This window comes from Pongo pygmaeus, chromosome 1, assembly GCF_028885625.2.
Source record: "Pongo pygmaeus isolate AG05252 chromosome 1, NHGRI_mPonPyg2-v2.0_pri, whole genome shotgun sequence".
Taxonomy (NCBI): Eukaryota; Metazoa; Chordata; class Mammalia; order Primates; family Hominidae; genus Pongo; species Pongo pygmaeus.
In genome coordinates, this window is record NC_072373.2 from 100,149,303 (window position 1) to 100,169,708 (window position 20,406).

The window sequence follows — 20,406 nt, forward strand, 5'->3', positions numbered from 1 at the left end:
AAATAAGGTACCAAGATCATGATGGAATCCAGATTTTTTTGACTAAGTAAAAATTATATATGTAAGGTAGCTGACACATAGTGGAAGTTCCAACATTTTCTTTTCTGTTCAATTACCTACGTAAACACTATTCCTTAACCTTGTTAATATACAGTGAGTGATTATTCCTTAGCATTCTCACTTCACATACAAACTCTTATTTTGTACTTGGTGCACTTCTGAAAACTTGAAAGTGCAGTGTCAAAATTACTCAACAGAGCCAGACACGGTGGCTCACGCCTGTAATCCCAGCACCTTGGGAGGCTGAGGAGTGGGGATCACGAGGTCAGGAGATGGAGACCATCCTGGCTAACACGGTGAAACCCCGTCTCTACTAAAAATACAAAATATTAGCCGGGTATGGTGGCAGGCACCTGTAGTTCCAGCTACTCGGGAGGCTGAAGCAGGAGAATGGTGTGAACCCAGGAGGCGGAGCTTGCGGTGAGCTGATATCGGGCCACTGCACTCCAGCCTGGGCGACAGAGTGAGACTCCGTCTCAAAAAAAAAAAAAAAAAAAAAAAAAAAAATTACTCAGCAGAGTCCCAATTTTAAAGGGGTAGCTGATTCCAGAGCACTAGATTACGAGATCTTTAAATTATGATTGGAGCAGGCCTGTCAGAGGCACTTCACTAAACAGGTAAGAGATTTCATAGGTGCCCAAGTTTAGGGTAGGAGGTACTTATCTATCATCCTGTAACTGGGTAAACAGCAAACCACCCCTCCTCTGAAACCAATGCAGGGATTAAAGGATTAGTGCAACCCCTACTCATTAAACTACCATGCAAATTATCTTCTAGCTTCCCAGAGCAAGGAGTGGAAAGTTTTTCTCCCTATCATCACAGCATAAGCAGTGGAACTTTATCCAGCCACCTATCGCATTTATGAGGCCTCTCAACTGGCTAGCTGCTAAAACCCATCATTGTTCACTGCTCTAGGGGAGCACGGGCAATAGGACTGAAGATTAAAACAAGCGGGGGATAATTTTTAGAGACAAAGAAAATTTCAAATCTCAGCCACCTCGTAGTATTTTGGAGGGAGCTCAGAAGCAACTTTAGCCCCAGGAGAATAATGCCAAGTAACAGGCCTGATTCTGCTATCACAAACATGCCTTACCACTGTGGTAGATGACACTATGTTATGGCTCAATATCATTAAAATGTACTAAAGACCAAATTCAGATTTATTTTATTTTACTTATTTATTTTTGAGACAGAGACTCGCTCTGTCACCCAGGCTGGAGTGCAGTGGCGCCATCTCGGCTCACTGCAAGGTCGGCCTCCCGGGTTCACGCCATTCATCCTGCCTCAGCCTCCTGGGCGCGGTGGCTCACGCCTGTAATCCCAGCACTTTGGGAGGCCGAGGTGGGTGGATCACGAGGTCAGGAGATCAAGACCATACTGGCTAACACGGTGAAACCCCATCTCTACTAAAAATATTTTTAAAAAATTAGCCGGGCGCGGTGGCGGGCGCCTGTAGTCCCGGCTACTCCGGAGGTTGAGGCAGGAGAATGGCGTGAACCTGGAAGGCGGAGCTTGCAGTGAGCCGAGATCGTGCCGCTGCACTCCAGCCTGGGCAATAGAGCGAGACTCCGTCTCAAAAAAAAAAACAAAAAAAGAAGAGACGGGGTTTCACCGTGTTAGCCAGGATGGTCTCGCTCTCTTGACCTCGTGATACACCCGCCTAGGCCTCCCAAAGTGTTGGGATTACAGGCGTGAGCCACCGCGCCCGGCCTCAAATTCAAAGGTGACTCAGAAGTGTCGTATCTTGTTTGTTAAGACTAGGTTGTATAAAGGGAACAAAGTTGAAGGCAGCCTGTATACAGATTTTCTCCAAAATGAGGGAAAGGAGCAGATCTATTTCTTCCCCCCCCCCGCCTTTTTTTTTTGAGACGCTCCGTTGCCCAGGCTAGAGTGCAGTGGCGCGATCTCGGCTCATTGCAAGCTCTGCCTTCCGGGTTCACGCCATTCTCCTGCCTCAGACTTCCAAGTAGCTGGGACTACATGCGCCCGCCACCATGCCTGGCTAACTTTTTTGTATTTTTAGTAGAGACGGGGTTTCACCATGTTAGCCAGGATGGTCTCGATCTCCTGACCTCGTGATCCACCCGCCTCGGCCTCCCAAAGTGCTGGGATTACAGGCGTGAGCCACTGCGCCTGGCCAGCACCAACTTTTTTATTTTGAGACTGAGTCTTGCTCTGTCGCCAGACGTGATCTTGGCTCACTGCAACCTCCGCCTCCCGCGTTCAAGTGATTCTCCTGCCTCAGCCTCCCAGGTAGCTGGGATTACAGGCGCCTGCCACCACGCCCAGCTAATTTTTTTGTATTTTTAGTAGAGAGAGGGTTTCACTATGTTGGCTAGGCTGGTCTCAAACTCCTGACCTCGTGATCCGCCTGCCTCGGCCTCCCAAAGTGTTGAAATTACAGGCGTGAGCCATGGCACCCGGCCTGGCACCAACTCTTAATAATAGCAACATGGCTGTCAGCCAACCAATGGTGGAGAAAACAGCAGGAGAAAAAGAAGAGCAGCTGATCTTCCCACAGTGGTCAGTTTCCTCAGCTGTCAAGAGTAAAATAATCAGGAGTGCCTGCTGGGTAGAGGCAGTGATGGTGGGAACGTCCACATGAAGTCTCTTTGAGTACTGCAAAGGGAAGTGGTTCTAACTCTAGCCGGCATCAGAATCACCTGCAAGCCTTGTGAAAATAGATTGCTGGGCTCCAACCTCAATTTCCAATATCGAAGACCTAAAGTAGGGTCCCATAATTTGCATTTCAAGCAATCCCTCTGGTGAAATTGATGCTGCTGATCTGACACTTTGAGATGCACTGCTTGTTGGGTATTTCTGGCTCTGTGCCGTTCTCTCTCAAAACTCCATTCCCTCTTTCCTACTATCTACTGAGTCCCACCCATCTATTGCTTTATTTCTTCCCCACCATCCCTCTCTTAGTCTCTGTTAGGAAAACTAAAAGGACAGAAAACAGGAATGAACATTAGGGTAGATTTAAGAATTTCTTTGGGCAAGGATTCCAGCACTCTAGTCTGGTTGATAGGTGTTTTCAGAAGCAGAATTTATTCCAAATACATACATGCATCTTCTCCTCTCTAACACGGAACAATTTAATAAAAAGTAACAGATGCTTTCTCAATAAGATTTTGCTTGGGGATTCAAAAAAATTGGGTAGGAAATAGTAGACGTATTTCACTACATTAAAAAAATTTTCCGGCCGGGCGCGGTGGCTCACGCCTGTAATCCCAGCACTTTGGGAGGCGGAGGCAGGCGGATCACGAGGCTGGGAGATCGAGACCACCCTGGCTAACAAAGAGAAACCCCGTCTCTACTAAAAACACAAAAATTAGCCGGGCGTGGCGGCGTGTGCCTGTAGTCCCAGCTGCTGGGGAGGCTGAGGCAGAATGGCGTGAACCCAGGAGGCGGAGCTTGCAGTGAGCCGAGATTGTGCCACTGCCCTCCAGCCTGGGCAACAGAGCCAGACTCCATCTAAAAAAAAAAAAAAAAAATTTCCGGCCAGGTACGGTGGCTCATGCCCGTAATCCCAGCACTTTGGGAGGCCGAGATGGGCGGATCACCTGAGGTCAGGAGTTCGAGACCAGCCTGGACAACATGGTGAAACCCCATCTCTATTAAAAATACAAAAATTAGCTGGGCGTGGTGGCAGGTGCCTGTAGTCCCAGTTTCTGGGAAGGCTGAGGCAGGAGAATCACTTGAACCCAGGGGGCAGAGGTTGCAGTGAGCCAAGACTGCACCATTGCACTCCAGTCTGGGGGACAAGAGCAAGACTTCCTCTTAAAAAAAGAAAAAAAAAATTCCTTACTTCTCCTGGACTTTCAAAAAAGTTTTTATTGTAGTTAAAACATAAAATTTACCATCTTAACCATTTAAAAGGGTATAGTTCAGTGGCATTAAGTACATTTACCTTTTTGAGCAACCACCATCACCATTCATCATCCATCTCCGTTTTTTTTTTTTTTTTTTTTTGAGATGGAGTCTCACTCTGTCGCCCAGGTTGGAGTGCAGTGGCATGATCTTGGCTCACTGCAACCTCTGCCTCTCCAGCTCAAGCAATTCTCCTGCCTCAGCCACCCAAGTATCTGGGATTACGGGTGTGCACCACCACATCCGGCCAATTTTTTTTTGTATTTTTAGTAGAGACGGGGTTACCACATTGGCCAAGCTAGTCTCAAACTCCTGGCCTCAAGTGATCCGCCCGCCTCAGCCTCCCAAAGTGTTGGGATAACAGGCGTGAGCCACCATGCTGGGCCATCATCTCCTGAACTTTTTCATCTGCCCAGACTGAAACTCTGTACCCATTAAACAATAACTCCTCATTGCCCCCTCCTCCAGTCCCTGGCAAATACCATTCTACTCCTAGAGTACTTTCAGACTCAGTTTCTTCTTTCACTTAATAAAAGACAGGGTCCACTGCTGACTATATTTGGAGGCCTTCTTGCAGACATGTGATTTGAGTTTATTGCAGAGAACGGTAATAGGAAATGAGATTGTACAAAGAAAAGAGATGGAGACAAAACTGGATGAGGGTTTCGCACTGGTTGTCCCATCCACAGGCCTCAGCAACCCTGCCACGGATCTGCCCGATTCTTTCGCATCAAGAAGTTGATCTTGCGAGCCATTTCCATGTTGTAGATCCGCCGGCACCTTTCATAGCTTTCCCTCTGTCGCCGGCGGCAAGGCTTCTCATAATACCGCCGATGCTTAATGTCCTCAATGAGCCCATCCATAGTGAGGATTCTGTATAAAGGCAAGCAATGAGGTTAGACATTTGGGATCATCATTATTCATAAATAGTCAGAAGTCGATTGGCCAAACAATTGGTATTTATAAAAATTACAGTGGGAAATGGTGGCAATAGAGCATTAACTGCCTACTTACAGAGGCCTCAATAAGAATCTGTGGGCCGGGTGCAGTAGCTCATGCCTGTAATCCCACCACTTTGGGAGCCCAAGGTGAGCAGATTGAGCCCAGGAGTTTGAGACCAGCCTAGGCAACATGGCAAAATCCTGTTTCTACAAAAAATAAAAATAATTAGCCAGGCTTCGTGGCGTGTGTCTGTAGTGCTAGCGACTCACGAGGCTGAGGTGGGAGCATCACTTGAGCCCAGGGGAGACTGAGGCTGCAGTGTGCCGTGTTTGCACCAGTGTACTCCAGCCTGGGTGACAGAGTAAGACCCTGTCTCAAAAAAGAAAAAAAATATTGTTCAGCATGGGCAACACGGCAAAACCCTGTCTCTGCAAATAATACAAACATTAGCCAGGCATGGTGGTACACGCCTGTAGTCCCCTCTACTCAGGAGGCTGAGGTGGGAGGATCAATTGAACCTGGGAGTTCGAGGCTGCAGTGAGCTGAGATCCTACCACTGCATTCCAGCCTGGACAACAGAGTGAGACCTTGACTCAAGGAAAAAAAAAAAAAAAAAAGGCTGGGCACAGTGACTCATGCCTGTAATCCTAGCACTTTGGGAGGCCGAGGCAGGTGGATCACCTGAGGTCAGGAGTTCGAGACCAGCCTGACCAATATGGTGAAACCCCGTCTCTACTAAAAATACAAAAATTAGCTGGGCATGATGGCTGGCGCCTATAGTCCCTCCTAGCTACTCAGGAGGCCGAGGCAGGAGAAGTGCTTGAACCCGGGAGGTGGAAGTTGCAGTGAGCTGAGATTGCACCACTGCACTCCAGCCTGGGCAACAGAGTGAGACTCACCCTCAAAAAAAAAAAAAAAATTGGGGAAATAAAAAAGCAATTAATTACATGGCCCTTACTCTTGGAGAGTTTATAGTCAAAGTTATGTTCTCAAACCTATTCTACCACAACACACCTGAGGGATATGATACAGTACCTTAAGAACATGTCTCCCTACAGCAATGATTCTCAACTAATGGGGCATTTCAGAGACGTCAACTGGGGAGAGCCATTTTCAGTAAGAACAGAATCACTAGGTGTGATTCTTAAGGTGATTCTCTTACTTCAAGTTTCATCCTGTCAGGCGCGGTGGCTCACACCTGTAATTCCAGCACTGTGGGAGGCCAAGGTGGGTGGATCACCTGAGGTCAGGAGTTTGAGACCAGCCTGACCAACATGGAGAAACCCCGTCTCCACTAAAAATACAAAATTAGCCGGGCATGGTGGTATATGCCTGTAATCTCAGCTACTCGGGAGGCTGAGGCAGGAGAATTGCTTGAATCCTGGGGGCAGAGGTTGCGGTGAGCCAAGGTCGCGCCATTGCACTCCAGCCTGGGCAACAAGAGCGAAACTCCAACTCAAAAAGATCACTTGAGGTCAGGAGTTCGAGACAAGCCTGGCCAACATGGTGAAACCCCACCTCTACTAAAAATACAAAAATTAGCCAGGCGTAGTGGTAGGTGCCTGTACTCAGTAGGCTGAGGCAGGCGCCTCAGCCTTGAACTCTTGCACTCTTGAACTCGGGGTGGAGGCTGTAGTGAGCCGAGATGGTACCACTGCACTCCAGCCTGGGCAACAGACACTCTTGTCTCAAGGAAAAACAAAACAAAAACAAACTCACAGGAGGCATTAAACCTGAACTTGAGAACAAGAAAGTGGTTGTGAAGGGATCCTAAAGAACAACTCATCTGAAATGTGAATAAGTAGGTTGCCCTATTTTCCACTCTCTTTTCCTACACCAATTATTGTCCTAAAACATAAATCAGATCATGTCACTCTGGTGCTAAAAAATCTTTCCTAATGTACAGAATGGCCTAAGCCACTAAAGTTCCCAGAATCATCTGCACATCAGAACTGCCCAGGGATCTTTTAAACATTCCGAACCCTGGGCCACACCCCAGTCCAATTAAATCACAAAGGAGAGGGAAAGGGACATGAGCAGGTTTTTAAGTTTCTAAGGTGATTCCAATGTACAGACAGATTTTGGAACTACTAGTCTAAGCTCAAAGCCCAAACAATTGCACCCTATATATATATCTTTAATAACCTGCCCTACTGATCACTTGAGGTCAGGAGTTCGAGACAAGCCTGGCCAACATGGTGAAACCCCGTCTCTACTAAAAATACAAAAATTAGCTGGGCATGGTGGTGCCCACCTGTAATCCCAGCTACTCGGGAGGCAGAGGCAGGAGAATAGCTTGAATCTGGGAGGTGGAGGTTGCAAGGAGCCGAGATCAAGGCACTGCACTCCAGCTGGGCAAAAGATGGAGCTTCCGTCTCAAAAAACAAAAACAAAACACCTGCCCTATAATGTCTATGCTCTAGTCACACTTAAGTATATGCAGTTCTCCAAGCATCCTACATACTTGTTTTTTTCTTTGCTCATGATGTTCCCTTTACTTGGAATATCATTATTTTCTTTTTCTTCCCGATGAAATCCTACTTGTTCCTCAAAGGCCCAAATCAATTGTTATCACATCTGTAAACTAGTTCAGGTGAAATCAAACTTTGGCATGCAGTAGTCATCTGGAAAGCTTGTTAAAACAGGGATTGCTGGCTGGCCATGGTGGCTCACACCTGTAATCCCAGGACTTTGGGAGGCCGAGCTGGGAGGATCGCTTGAGCCCAGGAGTTTGACACTAGCCTGAGCAACATAGTGAGACCCCCATCTCCACAAAAAATAAAAAATTAGCCAGACATGGTGGCACACACACCTGCACTCCCAGCTACTTGGGAGGCTGACGTGGGAGAATGGGAGAAATGCTTTATCCCGGGAGGTTGACACTGCAGTGAGCCATTGATTGTGGCACTGCACTCCAGCCTGGGCAAGCAAGACCCTATTTCTTTCTTTCTTTTGAGACGGAGTTTCGCACTTGTTGCCCAGGCTGGAGTGCAATGGCGCAATCTTGGCTCACTGCAACCTCCGCCTTCTGGGTTCAAGCGATTCTCCTGCCTCAGCTTCCCAAGTAGTCGGAATTACAAGCACCAGCTAATGTTTGTTATTTTTAGTAGACACAAGGTTTCGCCATGTTGGCCAGGCTGGTCTCGAACTCCTGACCTCAGGTGATCCACCCGCCTCAGCCTCCCAAAGTGCTGGGATTACAGGCGTGAGCCACCGCAACCTGCCTTTTTTTTTTTCTCAGACAGAATCTCGCTCTGTTGCCCAGGCTGGAGTTGCAGTGGCACAATCTCGGCTCACTGCAACCTCCGCCTCCCGGGTTCAAGCGATTCTCTTGCCTCAGGCTCCCGAGTAGCTGGGACTACAGACACACACCACCACGCCCAGCTAATTTTTGTATTTTTAGTAGAGACAGAGTTTCACCATATTGGTCAGGTTGGTCTTGAACTTCTGACCTCATGATCTGCCTGACTTGGCCTCCCAAAGTGCTGGGATTACAGGCATGAACCACTGCGCTTGGCTGTGAAACCCTATTTCAAAGAACAACAAAGACTGCTGTGCCAGTTTCTGATTCTGTAGGCCTAGAGTAGGGGCCAAGAATTTGCATTTCTAACAGTTCCCAGCTGATATTGCTGCTGATGGTCCAGGGACAACCAACACCATGGCACACTTAATGTCTCCCTTTTTCTTTTTTTTTTTTGAGGCGGGGCCTCGCTCTGTTGCCCAGGCTGGAGTGCAGTGTCACCATCTTGGCTCACTGCAGCCTCCACCTCTCAGGTTCAAGCAATTCTCCCGCCTCAGCCTCCTGAGTAGCTGGGATTACAAGGGCGTACCACCACACCTGGATAATTTTTGCATTTTTAGTAGAGTCAGGGTTTCACCATGTTGGCCAGGCTGGTCTAGAACTCCTGACCTCAGGTGATCCACCCGCCTCGGCCTCCCTAAGTGCTGGGATTACAAGCGTGAGCCACCACGCCCGGCTGATGTCTCTTTTATAGCACTGATCAAACAGTATTACATTGAACCCCTCATTGGGTTGTGTCTTTTCTAAGGTTAGAGATCAAATCTGTATTCACTTTTGCACATAACAAAATACTTGGCGAAGAACAACTAGGAAATGTATGCCAAAAATGAGTCCTCTAGATGACTAATAAATGTCCATAGCACAAGGGATTAAGTGACCTTACAATATATACAGTTATTGGGGATATTAGCTCAGAAAGCCTCAATAGTATGACCTTTACTACTATGGCATATTAGAGTTTAGATAGCATTTTTACATCCATCATCCTAACTACACTCCTATGAAATTGTTTAGGCAAATAATGTCCTCTTTTTATAGATTAGGAAACTGAAGTTCAGAGAGGCTGACCCACCCAAGATCACAAAATGGAACTATAAGCAGAATTCAGGTCTTTAGTAAAGTGCTCTACAACAGTATTCTGCTTCTCAAACAAAAACCACCAATTTCAGAAGACAAACTGTTGCAGTATACATGGGTAAAAGAGGGAGTGAAGAGCTGGGCTAAACTCTTCAATCAGAGTAAAGAGGAAATGGAAGCCGATATGGTACACTTGGAGAAAAGAATGATCTAAACATGTAAACATTTATTTCTGCTGAGACTTGTGTTTAATACTGTCTAATGAAGGTTGCTTTTTGGACTAGAAAGTAGTATATTGGAGAAAATATAGAAAAAAGCCCCTGAAAGAAAAAGATTGGATACACAATGTAAAAAGTACACGGAGACTGGATTTGAGAGAATATAAAAAGGACAGAGACCCTGAATAAATATGACCTAGGAAGACGAACCTATTGGAATGACAAAGACAGTTTAAAAGTAGGATGAAACAACACTGCAAGAGGAGGAAGGGGTTGAGTATAACTCAAGGAACCGTACTGGAGTTCCAAAAGGCTTCTAAAACAAAGGTGATCATCTTACCAAGGAAATGCCTGTACTGTCAGGCAAAAGGGCAAAACAAGGAAAAAGAATAACAAAAGAACATAAGAATGGTGAAGGGAAAAGAAAGAATATAATGATGGGGGTTGGTAAATGGCATTCCCTGGATGTACTACTTACTTCCAAAACACAGACCAAATAAATTCCAAGATGCCAGGTGAGGATTCCCTCCCTTACCCGGCATGTTCTAGTCATACTAAAAAAGGCACAGATTATCTTCAAATGCCCCAGAGTCCCTATAGTAGAGGTATCTACTCAACTTTACCTCTAACAGAAAAGGATGCAAGAAAAGCTTTGTAAAACACAAGAATAGAGGGGGTGTTACTAATGATGCTTCCTTCTGCTTCCAAAAGTAGTTCAAGGACTAGCACATCAAGAGCTTTAGAGTAAACAGATCAGCCTGGAGTTCGGGCGCCTGGCAACCTAATACTGAAGGAGAAACCAGCTGCCAGTTTTAGTGAAATTCAAATGATTATGTAAAAGGAGCCAAGCTGCCTGGAGCGGGGGGAGTTGCGGGTGGCAGACTCACATGTCGGTGTAGCCAGTCTATGTCAGGACAGATTTGTATGCAGAAGGACTCAACGGACCCAGAAGGTAGCCCACTAGGAGTAAAAGGAGTCAACAGGGCACGCTTCCAGTGTACTCGCCTTTCTTTGCTTGGGGGCCAGCCAATCATGCAGGACTTCCTAGCAACCCCCACTCTCCACTTCCTCATCCCGGGCACCAGTGAGGGCCCCCAGTTATATAACAGGCATTTTGTGGTGGCCTCACTGGCCAGACACATAGGCTGTTTCCTTTGTAAGACTCTCTCTGTACTCCAAACATGGTAAAGCTTTAATCACCTCCCTCTAGGCTCATTTGCTCTCCTACCTATTGTTGTAATTAGACCACAGAACAAGCAAATTATTTTTAAACTACCAGCTATGAGAAAGCTGAAAGAGATCAGGAGAGGCCTGGAGTGTGAGAAAGATATACAGAAAAAGTGGCCAGAGAGAGGACATTTGGGAAAAGCAGAGAAAAAGAAGAAACAGAAAAATGCATCAGTCAGAAAATGTGTTTAACAGGCAGCGGAAAACAGAAGATTGGATCACTCCAAAATCAGTCTGCTCACATATGCAAGCTTAAAAGTCCTTACCTAGAAAATTATTCTAAGAGGTTGGGCATGGTGGCTGATGTCTGTAATCCCAGGGCTTTGGGAGGCCGGGCGGGCCAATCATGAGGTCAGGAGTTTGAGACCAGCCTGGCCAACATGGTGAAACCCCGTCTCTACTACAAAAAATTAGCTGGACATGGTGGCAGGTGCCTGTAATCCCAGCTACTCGGGAGGCTGAGGCAGGAGAATCACTTGAACCCGGGAGACAGAGGTTGCAGTGAGCTGAGACCACGCAGTCTGGGCAACAGAGTGAGACTCCGTCTCAAAAAAAAAAAAAAAGAGAAAATTATTCTAAGGCTGAAATATTTGTTCATTTCCCCCCTCCCCCTTGGAAGCTATAATACAATTTATGGGACTCTGAGTCTATGGGACTTGAATTTCTTTTTTTTTTTGAGACAAAGTCTCACTCTTGTCCCCCAGGCTGGAGTGCAACGGCGCGATCTCGGCTCACTGGAACCTCCACCTCCTGGGTTCAAGCGATTCTCCTGCCTCAGCTTCCTGAGTAGCTGGGATTACAGGCACCTGCCACCATGCCCGGCTAATTTTTTTTCTTTTGAGACAGAGTCTCGCACTTTCGCCCAGGCTGGAGTGCAGTGGCGCTATCTTGGCTCACTGCAAGCTCTGCCTCCCGGGTTCACATCATTCTCCCGCCTCAGCCTCCCGAGTAGCTGGGACTACAGGCGCCCGCCACCACGCCCGGCTCATTTTTTGTATTTTTAGTAGAGATGGGGTTTCACTGTGTTAGCCAGGATGGTCTCGATCTCCTGACCTCATGATCTGCCCGCCTCAGCCTCCCGAAGTGCTGGGATTACAGGCGTGAGCCACCGCACCGGGCCAATTTTTGTATTTTTTTTAGTAGAGACGGGGTTTCATCATGTTGGCCAGGCTGGTCTTGAACTCTTGGCCTCAGATGATCCACCCACCTTGGCCTCCCAAAGTGCTGAGCTTACAGGGGAGCCACCGCGCCTGGCCAAATTTATTTTTCTAACCACTCCTCTTCTTTCTTAAAAAGAAAAGAATATAATTCTTTTCTTTTTAAGCAACATAAATTGCTTTTTTCCAAATCCTACTCCTACTTTGGTGTTTTAATCCCTGAAGAAAAAGTAATACTGTGCTTCTTAACTAGGGTACTTAACAGAATGCCAAGGGATACAAAAGTTTCTGGACAAATTTGATGCATCTGCCTGGAGCACCAATTTTAACTCGAGGGAGTGGGGGTGTTACCCATAAAACAGATGCAATGGCAACGAATATGAAGTTCACGTTACATTTTAATTTAGGGAAGCTTCAAAGAAATTCCATGTTTGCTTGTAGTAGCAGAACCCCTATAGTTCATTCACTCTCCTCTGCTGTTAACGACACTTCAGTAAAAAAGTTTGACAAACATTAAATAAGTGACAAAAAAGATAAAGGAACATTTATGTTCATTAAGTAGACATTTAATGAGAGCTTTGGATGTGCTAGACACTTTGGTAAATCCAAGAGATATACAAATGAAAAAGCATAGGTTTCTGTCCTTAAGGAGGCTACAAGCCTTTTTTTTTTTGAGACAGGGCCTCACTTTGTCACCCAGGCTGGAGTGCAGTGGCGCGATCTCGGCTCACTGCAACCTCCACCTCCCAGGTTCAAGCGATTCTCCTGCCTCAGCCTCCCGAATAGCTGGGATTACAGGTGTGCACCACCATACCCGGCTAATTTTTATATTTTCAGTAGAGACGGGGTTTTACCATGTTGGCCAGGCAGGTCTCGAACTCCTAACCTCAAATGATCCACCCGCCTCAGCCTCCCAAAGTGCTGGGATTACAGGCATGAGTCACTGTGCCTGGCCAGGAGGCTACAAGTCTATTATAATAATTTTCAATCCTGGTGAAATCTCATGGTATGTTTTTTAAAATGCTGCCATCCAGGTGCCAACCCCTGGAGATTCTGATTCATCTCAGATTGGGCCCTGGCATTAGTTTTGTTTTCTTGATGGTTCGTTCCCTAGGCAATCCTAATAGGCAGCCAGCATTGAAACCACAGGGTGTCACACTGACCACTCTCCGGCTGTCTAATATTAACACTTCGACCCATGAAATAGGTTTGTGTGAAATGCCAGTCATCAATAAAAAGAGAACCATAAAAGTAGTATGTGGGTTGGGTGTGGTGGCTCATGCCTGTAATCCCAGCACTTTGAGAGGCCGAGGCGGGTGGATCATCTGAGGTCAGGAGTTCGAGAGCAGCCTGGCCAACACGGTGAAACCTGTCTCTACTAAAAATACCAAAACTAGCCAGGCGTGGTGGCAGGTGCCGGTAATCCCAGCTACTCGGGGGGCTGAGGCAGGAGAATCACTTGAACCTGGGAGGCGGAGGTTGCAGTGAGCCGAGATCATGCCACTGCACTCCAGCCTGGGGGATAAGAGCGAGAAATCGTCTCAAAAAAACAAACAAACAAACAAAAAACAGAAAAAAAAACAGGAAAAGCAAAAACTGAGTGTTGATTTAAATTAAAAATATAGTGGCTGGGCAAGGATTTTTAAAAGAGGCAGATAAAAAGGGGTATAGACAATCTTAGACAAAGAAATAAGAAGAGTCTTCTCTCAAAAGATAAGAGCTGGCCTTATATTTTCTGCAAACCTGGTATCAATGAAGAGATGATCAGGAAGGAGATTAGAAATATTTTGTTTCTCAGATTCTGTTTCAAATTTTAAGTGTAAATGGGGATGCATTCCATATATGATACGGGGCATCACTGCAGTTTCTGCCTCCCGGGTTCAAGCGGTTCTTCTGCCTCAGCCTACCGAGTAGCTGGGATTACAGACCTGTGCCACCATGCACAGCTAATTTTTGTATTTTTAGTAAAGATGGGGTTTCGCCATGTTGGCCAGGCTAGTCTTGAACTCCTGGCCTCAAGTGATCCACCATTCTTGGCCTCCCAAATTGCTGAGAATACAAGAGTGAGGCACTGCACCCAGCCGCTACTCTCTTGATACAACTGTAACAAATGGTTCAGCTGGGCATGGTGGCTCACGCCTGTAATCCCAGCACTTTGGGAGGCTGACGTGGGCAGATCACGAGGTCAGGAGATCGAGACCATTCTGGCTAACATGGTGAAACCCCGTCTCTACTAAAAATACAAAAAATTAGCCGGGGTGGTGGCATGCGCCTGTAGTCCCAGCTACTTGGGAGGCTGAGGCAGGAGAATCGCTTGAACCCGGGAGGCAGAGGTCACAGTGAGCTGAGATTGTGCCACTGCGCTCCAGCCTGGGCGACAGAGGGAGACTCCATCTCAAAAAAAACGGTGGTTCAATAAATAATACTGTACCACAAATTTTGTTGTTCTTTGTCAAAGTAGCTAATTTTCTAAAAACAAAATTCTTGCTTCTGTGTTATCTATACTTTAGGAATAAGGGAACTAAAACTGAGCCTTTTGGAAATCTGTTTTACCATTAAGTAACAGCTATCCTTTAATCTTTCAATAACATAAACATCTCAACAACCATGGCCAGAAGACCCATCTAAATCTACCAAAATCACACAGAAAAAGATTTACAGGGAGAAGTCAGAAACGTAATACATGCCTTTTCCCAAATTCAACATTCATCTCACTAGCTAACTCACTACAGGGTCTGGATGTTACCTATAAAGACGTTCATTTTAGGCCAGGCGCAGTGGCTCAAAACTGTAATCCCAGCACTTTGGGAGGCCAAGGTGGGTGGATCACGTGAGGTTGGGAGTTCGAGACCAGCCTGACTAACATGGAGAAACCCCATCTCTAGTAAAAATACAAAATTAGCTGGGCGTGGTGGCGCATGCCTGTAATCCCAGCTACTCAAGAAGCTGAGGCAGGAGAATCACTTGAACGTGGGTGGCAGAGGTTGTGGTGAGCCGAGATGGCACCATTGCACTCCAGCTTGGGCAATAAGAGCAAAACTCTGTCTCAAAAAAAAAAAAAAGTTCATTTTGTACTTCCAAGATAGCAAAATAGGGCCAGAAAAAGGTCATTAGACATAATATACTTCTCAGACATGCCACCAGAAGGTCTGAAATAGGAGAGTTGGAAATGAGGAGAAATAGAGAAAAATGAAACAGGATACCTTACAACCTAGTACTTATCTTTACTCTCAGCATAGGTGACAATGTAGAGGGAACAGCTTCAGCCCAAGGATATAACTGCTATGCACACAGAATGAAGTGATGCGGCTGACCCCAGACCAGATTTTTTTTTTTTGAGTCTTACTCTGTGGCCCAGACTGGAATGCAGTGGCATGATTCTGGCTCACTGTAGCCCCTCTTTCCCAGGTTCAAGTGATTCTCCTGCCTCAGCCTCCCAAGTAGCTGAGATTACAGGCGCCTGCCACCACATACGGCTAATTTTGGATTTTTAGTAGAGACGGGGCTTCGCTATGTTGGCCAGGCTGGTATTGAACTCCTGACCTCAGGTGATCCACCGCCTGAGCCTCCGAAAGTGCTGGGATTACAGGCATGAGCCACCATGCCTGACCCTAAGACCAGATCCTTTTAAAAGACATAGAAACCATTCTGAGCCTGCAACTGCTTCTCATTTGCACAGCTTCTGACAGCATTTTTTTCTTTTTTTTCTTTTTTTTTTTTTGAGACAGAGTCTCGCTCTGTTGCCCAGGCTGGAGTGTAGTGGCGTGATCTCGGCTCACTGCAACCTCCGCGTCCCGGGTTCACGCCATTCTCCTGCCTCAGCCTCCCAAGTAGCTGGGACTACAGGCGCCCGCCACCACGCCCAGCTCAATTTTTGTATTTTTAGTAGAGACGGGGTTTCACTGTGTTAGCCAGGATGGTCTCGATCTCCTGACCTCATGATCCGCCTGCCTCGGCCTCCCAAAGTGCTGGGATTACAGGCATGAGCCACGGCGCCCGGCTGACAGCATTTTTTTCCTCACTAACTGTGGTCTTCTGCCATCCGGCCTTCCACACCTAAAACTCTCTGCTTTGCTAAGAACTACGTTCCCTTTCCTTTGCCCTCTCAGTCCTCAAGAACCCTACCAATATTTAAACCCAATCAGATGAGGATTCTGTTTTTTTTTTTTTTTTTTAAAGCGACACCTGCTGAAATGAGATGATAAGGATTCTAAATTGGAAAATGAACCACCATAAGTCTCTCCATTTCTAGTAAGACTAGTAAATAATTATTAAAGAACATTGCACTAAAAAGATGTGCTTTAGGCTCCTCTCCACCATTCAATAATTGCATAACTCAATAAAGATAATCTGATCTTCCAAGGCTTCCCTTACTTGTGAAATAAAGCTACCACATTAAAGGCCTTAGCGCAGCCCATGCAATATCTTTCCTACATTTTTTTTTAAGAGACATGGTCTCACTATGCTTCCTAGGTTAGAGTGGAGTGGTTATTCACAGGCACAACAAGAGTGCACTCACACTACAGTCTTGAACTCCTGGGTTCAAGCAATCCTCTTGCCTCAGCCTCTGGAGCAGCTGAGACTACAGGAGCCCCTTCCTTACAATTCTTTGATAATTCAACTCAACAAGTGTTTGTTTCTCCAAAAGTTACTGCACATTGGGAAAAGAAAATGACGAGTGAGTCATACCAGAAAGTCAAAATCCAAACAACTGGTGAGAAGGGAAGGCTAAGAACTTTTTGCTTGAGAATTCAGTGGTAAAGTATTACTAGGGCTGGGTCGGATGCAGTGGCTCACGCCTGTAATCCCAGCACTTTGGGAAGCCGAGGCAGGTGGAACACGAGGTCAAGAGATTGAGACCATCTTGGCTAACGTGGTGAAACCCCGTCTCTACTAAAAATACAAAAATTAGCCAGGCGTGGTGGCGGGCACCTGTAGTCCCAGCTACTCGGGAGACTGAGGCAGAAGAGTCTCTTGAACCCGGGAGGCAGAGGTTGCAGTAAGCCCAGACTGCGCCACTGCACTCCAGCCTGGCAACAGAGCAAGACTCCGTCTTAAAAAAAAAAAAAAAAAGTATTACTACGGCTCTTCTACATCTCTTAGCCTGGCATTCAAAAATTTTCAATAAAGCTATAAAGCTCCTCCACCCCAGCTAGTTCGTTTGCATTTATGTATTTTTCCTTATGCTGTATCTTTCCTCAAAACTTGTAAGCTTTCCCATCTTTTTTTTCCCTTTCTTCTTAATATTTTTAGAAATGGGGTCTTGCTATGTTTACCAGATTGGTCTTGAACTCTTGGCAACAAGTAATCCTCCCCACTAGGATTCCCAAAGTGCTAGGATTACAGGTGTGAGTCATCCCACCCAGTGAGCTTTCCCATCTTTTGCCTGCTTCTCTAGCATGCCAATCTGAATTCACCTTTTCCTTTAGCTTTGTCCCACACCAATCACTCCCTCAGCTTTCTATTTATCATACTATGTTCCTGCTTCCTAGCAACTTCACATCTTGATTTTCCCTTTGGGCTCTTTTCTAAGTCTTCTAAAGAATTCAGGTTCCTCATAAAAGGAGTCATTACGCTTGGGCAACATGGCAAGACTCCCTCTGTACAGAAAATACAAAAATTAACTGTGGTGGTGGCGTGCGTCGCTAGACCCAGCTACTCAGGAGACTGAAGCAGGAGGGTTGTTGAGTGACACAGCAAGACCCTGTCTCAATTTTTAAAAAGCGGGGCCGGGCGCTGTGGCTCACGCCTGTAATCCTAGCACTTTGGGAGGCAGAGGCGGGCAGATCACTTGAGGTCAGGAGATCGAGACCATCCTGGCCAACACGGTGAAACTCCGCCTCTACTAAAAATACAAAAATTAACCGGGCGTGGTGGCAGGCCTGTAGTCCCAGCTGCTCAGGAGGCTGAGACAGGAGAATGGCGTGAACCCGGGAAGCGGAGCTTGCAGTGAGCCGAGATCGTGCCACTGCACTCCAGACTGGGTGACAGAGCGAGACTCTGTCTCAAAAAAATAAATATTAAAATTAAAATTAAAAGCGGGGAGGTGCTGGGGGTGATTACTTGTTGAATACAATTCATACAGTTAGGTTTGAGGAAGAGCTTTTTTTCTTTCTTTTCTTTTTTTTTGAGACAGAGTCTCACTCTTGCCCAGGCTGGAGTGCAGTGGCTCGATCTCGGCTCACTACAACCTCTGCCTCCCGGGTTCAAGCGATTCTCCTGCCTCAGCTCTCGAGTAGCTGAGATTACAGGCGTTTGCCACCACGCCCGGCTAATTTTTGTATTTTTAGTAGAGACAGGGTTTCACCATGTTGGCCAGGCTGGTCTGAAACTCCTGACCTCATATGAACCACCCGCCTCGGCCTCCCAAAGTGCTGGGATTACAGGCGTGAGCCACCGCGCCCGGCCCAGAACTTCATTTTTAAGATAATAAACTGAGGGGCTGAGACGTTTTAAGAGACTGTGAACACCTGGGCTGGCACTGTTTTGAAGACAATCAACGAAAGGGGAAGGGAGAGAATAACCACCGCACTTCCCAGAGAGTCTAGGCATGATTCTGGTCCCTTAACAGTTACCTGTTTAGGGTCCTGTATGCGCTTTCCACGTTCCCTTCCTGCACCATCACAGTCCTGGCGATGAACTTCAGATGTTTTGCCATGACCTTGGATTTAAACCTTCACTCTGCAGAGCCTAAGGGATGACGGAGAAAGGGCGAGGAAAGTATAAAGAGAAACGCAACATAATACAAACTACACCGATTTGGACATTCAACATGCTCAGGAACGCGCGAGATGGAGCACATGGAAGTCATCCTAGAAAGCAGACGCGAATCGTTATCTCTTATTCTCACTGCCAATCCAAATCCTCGCATAGAGAAGAAAAGAGATGGCAGCAGTGCGTTACCACAAAGACGCGTCGCCAGGCATGACGACAGGAGCGACAAGGAAGCGCCACAGGGTCCCAACCACCACACATAGTTCCAAAAGGGGTTGAGTTGGGAGTTAGGGAAGGACTCTTTGTTGGTCTTTGGAAAAAGGGGCGAAAGCCCGCAAACCTGCCCTCTCGCCAAGCCAGCCTTCCTTTCCCCAAACCCTGCACAACTCACCTGGCGCGCTCAGTACCCAGCCGACCGGAATGGTTCTCACTACCGGAAGCGGAAACTACGGAATCGCCAGCGCCGCGCAAAGGAACAGGCTGAGGGAGACAACCAGCGTGGAAACCATAGCAACGTCCTTTCTGGCCTCTCTTGACTGCCTCTCTTCCCCGGGCCTGGACTCTACACCTGACAAAGCAAAATACTCATGGACTTAAATTCCCCCGAAACACGTTTCTCGCCCTCTCATGGAGTCGAAGTCCTTCGGCCTCTGAGAAGGTCAGCCCAATTTCATACCCCTTAATCCTGTGAAATCCTTGATAAATATTTGAGCCATTTCTTTCTCGATGGAAAACAGGAGAAGTAGGCACTTCCTGAGGATGCTTCCTGTTTTCTCTTCGGAAAGGACAGACTCTTTGAGATCTGCTCTCCGGACAAAAAATAGATTGATTAATACACGTCATCTGCCTAAGTGCTAAGGAAAAGAAATAAACATACTGTGAGTTTCCTATATCTTCCCACTAATTTAACTACATAAAGTGAAATCAATAAAGATATGGGAAACACCTGCAGGGTTTAGAATAAAAAATTATGTCAGCTTCTATGCCTTTTCGTGCTAGTGAGACCTACTGAAAAACCTCCTTTTAAATTTCTTCTTCACTGTGGAGACACCCGTCCTCTTATTTGTATGCTACCTGTACATATCCATTTATGGTTATTCACGTAAGTTAACATCTAATGGCTGTAGGAAAACGTACCTCCCTGAGAGAGACAGTGCACGCGCACGCGCGCGAACACACACACAGACACAGACGTGTGCATCCTCATCAGTTGATGCTAATAACTTACACTAACACTTAAGCCCACCTCAGAGTAAGCCAGGTCCAAAGTAACGAAATAGAACTAGATTGGGACATTATTATGCTTGTCAACAAACTTCCACTGAATGACTACTCTGTGTCAGATACTGTTGATACCACTCTAGTGCCTCCTGGACCACTAGGACCACATAAAAGATACTAAAACGAGGTAGTATATAATAAATGCAAAATAAATTATATGGGCTGGGCGCGGTGGCTCACACCTGTAATCCCAGCACTTTGGGAGGCCAAGGCAGGCGGATCACTTGAGCCCAGAAGTTCGAGACCAACCTAGGCAACAAAGCAAAACTCCATCTTTACAAAAAATATAGAAATTAGCTGGGTGTGGTGGCATGGCCTATTGTCCTAGCTACTTGGGAGGCTGCGGGGGAGGATTACCTGAGCCTGGAAGGTCAAGGCTGCGGCGAGCTTTGATCACACCACTGCACCCTGGCCTGGGCAATAGGGTGAGAACCTGTCTCAAAAAAATTAAAAATAAATAAATAAATAAATAAATAGGGCCAGGTGCGGTGGCGCACGCCTGTAATCCCAGCACTTTGGGAGGCTGAGGAGGGTAGATTATCTGAGGTCAGGAGTTCGA

At 46.5% G+C, this 20,406-nt stretch overlaps 1 protein-coding gene across 5 annotated transcripts; it reads right to left on the reverse strand.

Moving 5' to 3' along the window:
* Window positions 1–4,484: 4,484 nt before the first annotated feature.
* MRPS21 (mitochondrial ribosomal protein S21) lies at window positions 4,485–19,729 on the reverse strand. 5 transcript variants are annotated; one of them, XM_054474504.2, is made up of 4 exons: window positions 19,704–19,729; window positions 18,958–19,134; window positions 18,428–18,542; window positions 4,485–4,803 (listed from the first exon to the last, which is right to left on the reverse strand). In XM_054474504.2, exons 3-4 carry the CDS (start codon window positions 18,508–18,510, stop codon window positions 4,623–4,625), a joined length of 264 nt encoding a protein of 87 aa, XP_054330479.1. In that variant the 5' UTR covers window positions 18,511–18,542; window positions 18,958–19,134; window positions 19,704–19,729; the 3' UTR covers window positions 4,485–4,622. The 5 variants fall into 5 exon arrangements, with proteins under 5 accessions (XP_054330479.1, XP_054330481.1, XP_063507288.1 ...); XM_054474506.2 differs by having other exon boundaries at window positions 19,576–19,714; XM_063651218.1 differs by lacking the exon at window positions 19,704–19,729 and adding an exon at window positions 19,243–19,363.
* Window positions 19,730–20,406: the final 677 nt, after the last annotated feature.

What these genes read in the sequence shown, in the direction of transcription:
- MRPS21 (XM_054474504.2), bottom strand. Translation starts at nt 18,510, where the DNA reads ATGGCAAAACATCTGAAGTTCATCGCCAGGACTGTGATGGTGCAGGAA. An exon ending in GCATACAGGACCCTAAACAG is followed by an intron (nt 4,804 to 18,427) that starts GTAACTGTTAAG and finishes GCCTTTATACAG; the next exon opens with AATCCTCACTATGGATGGGC.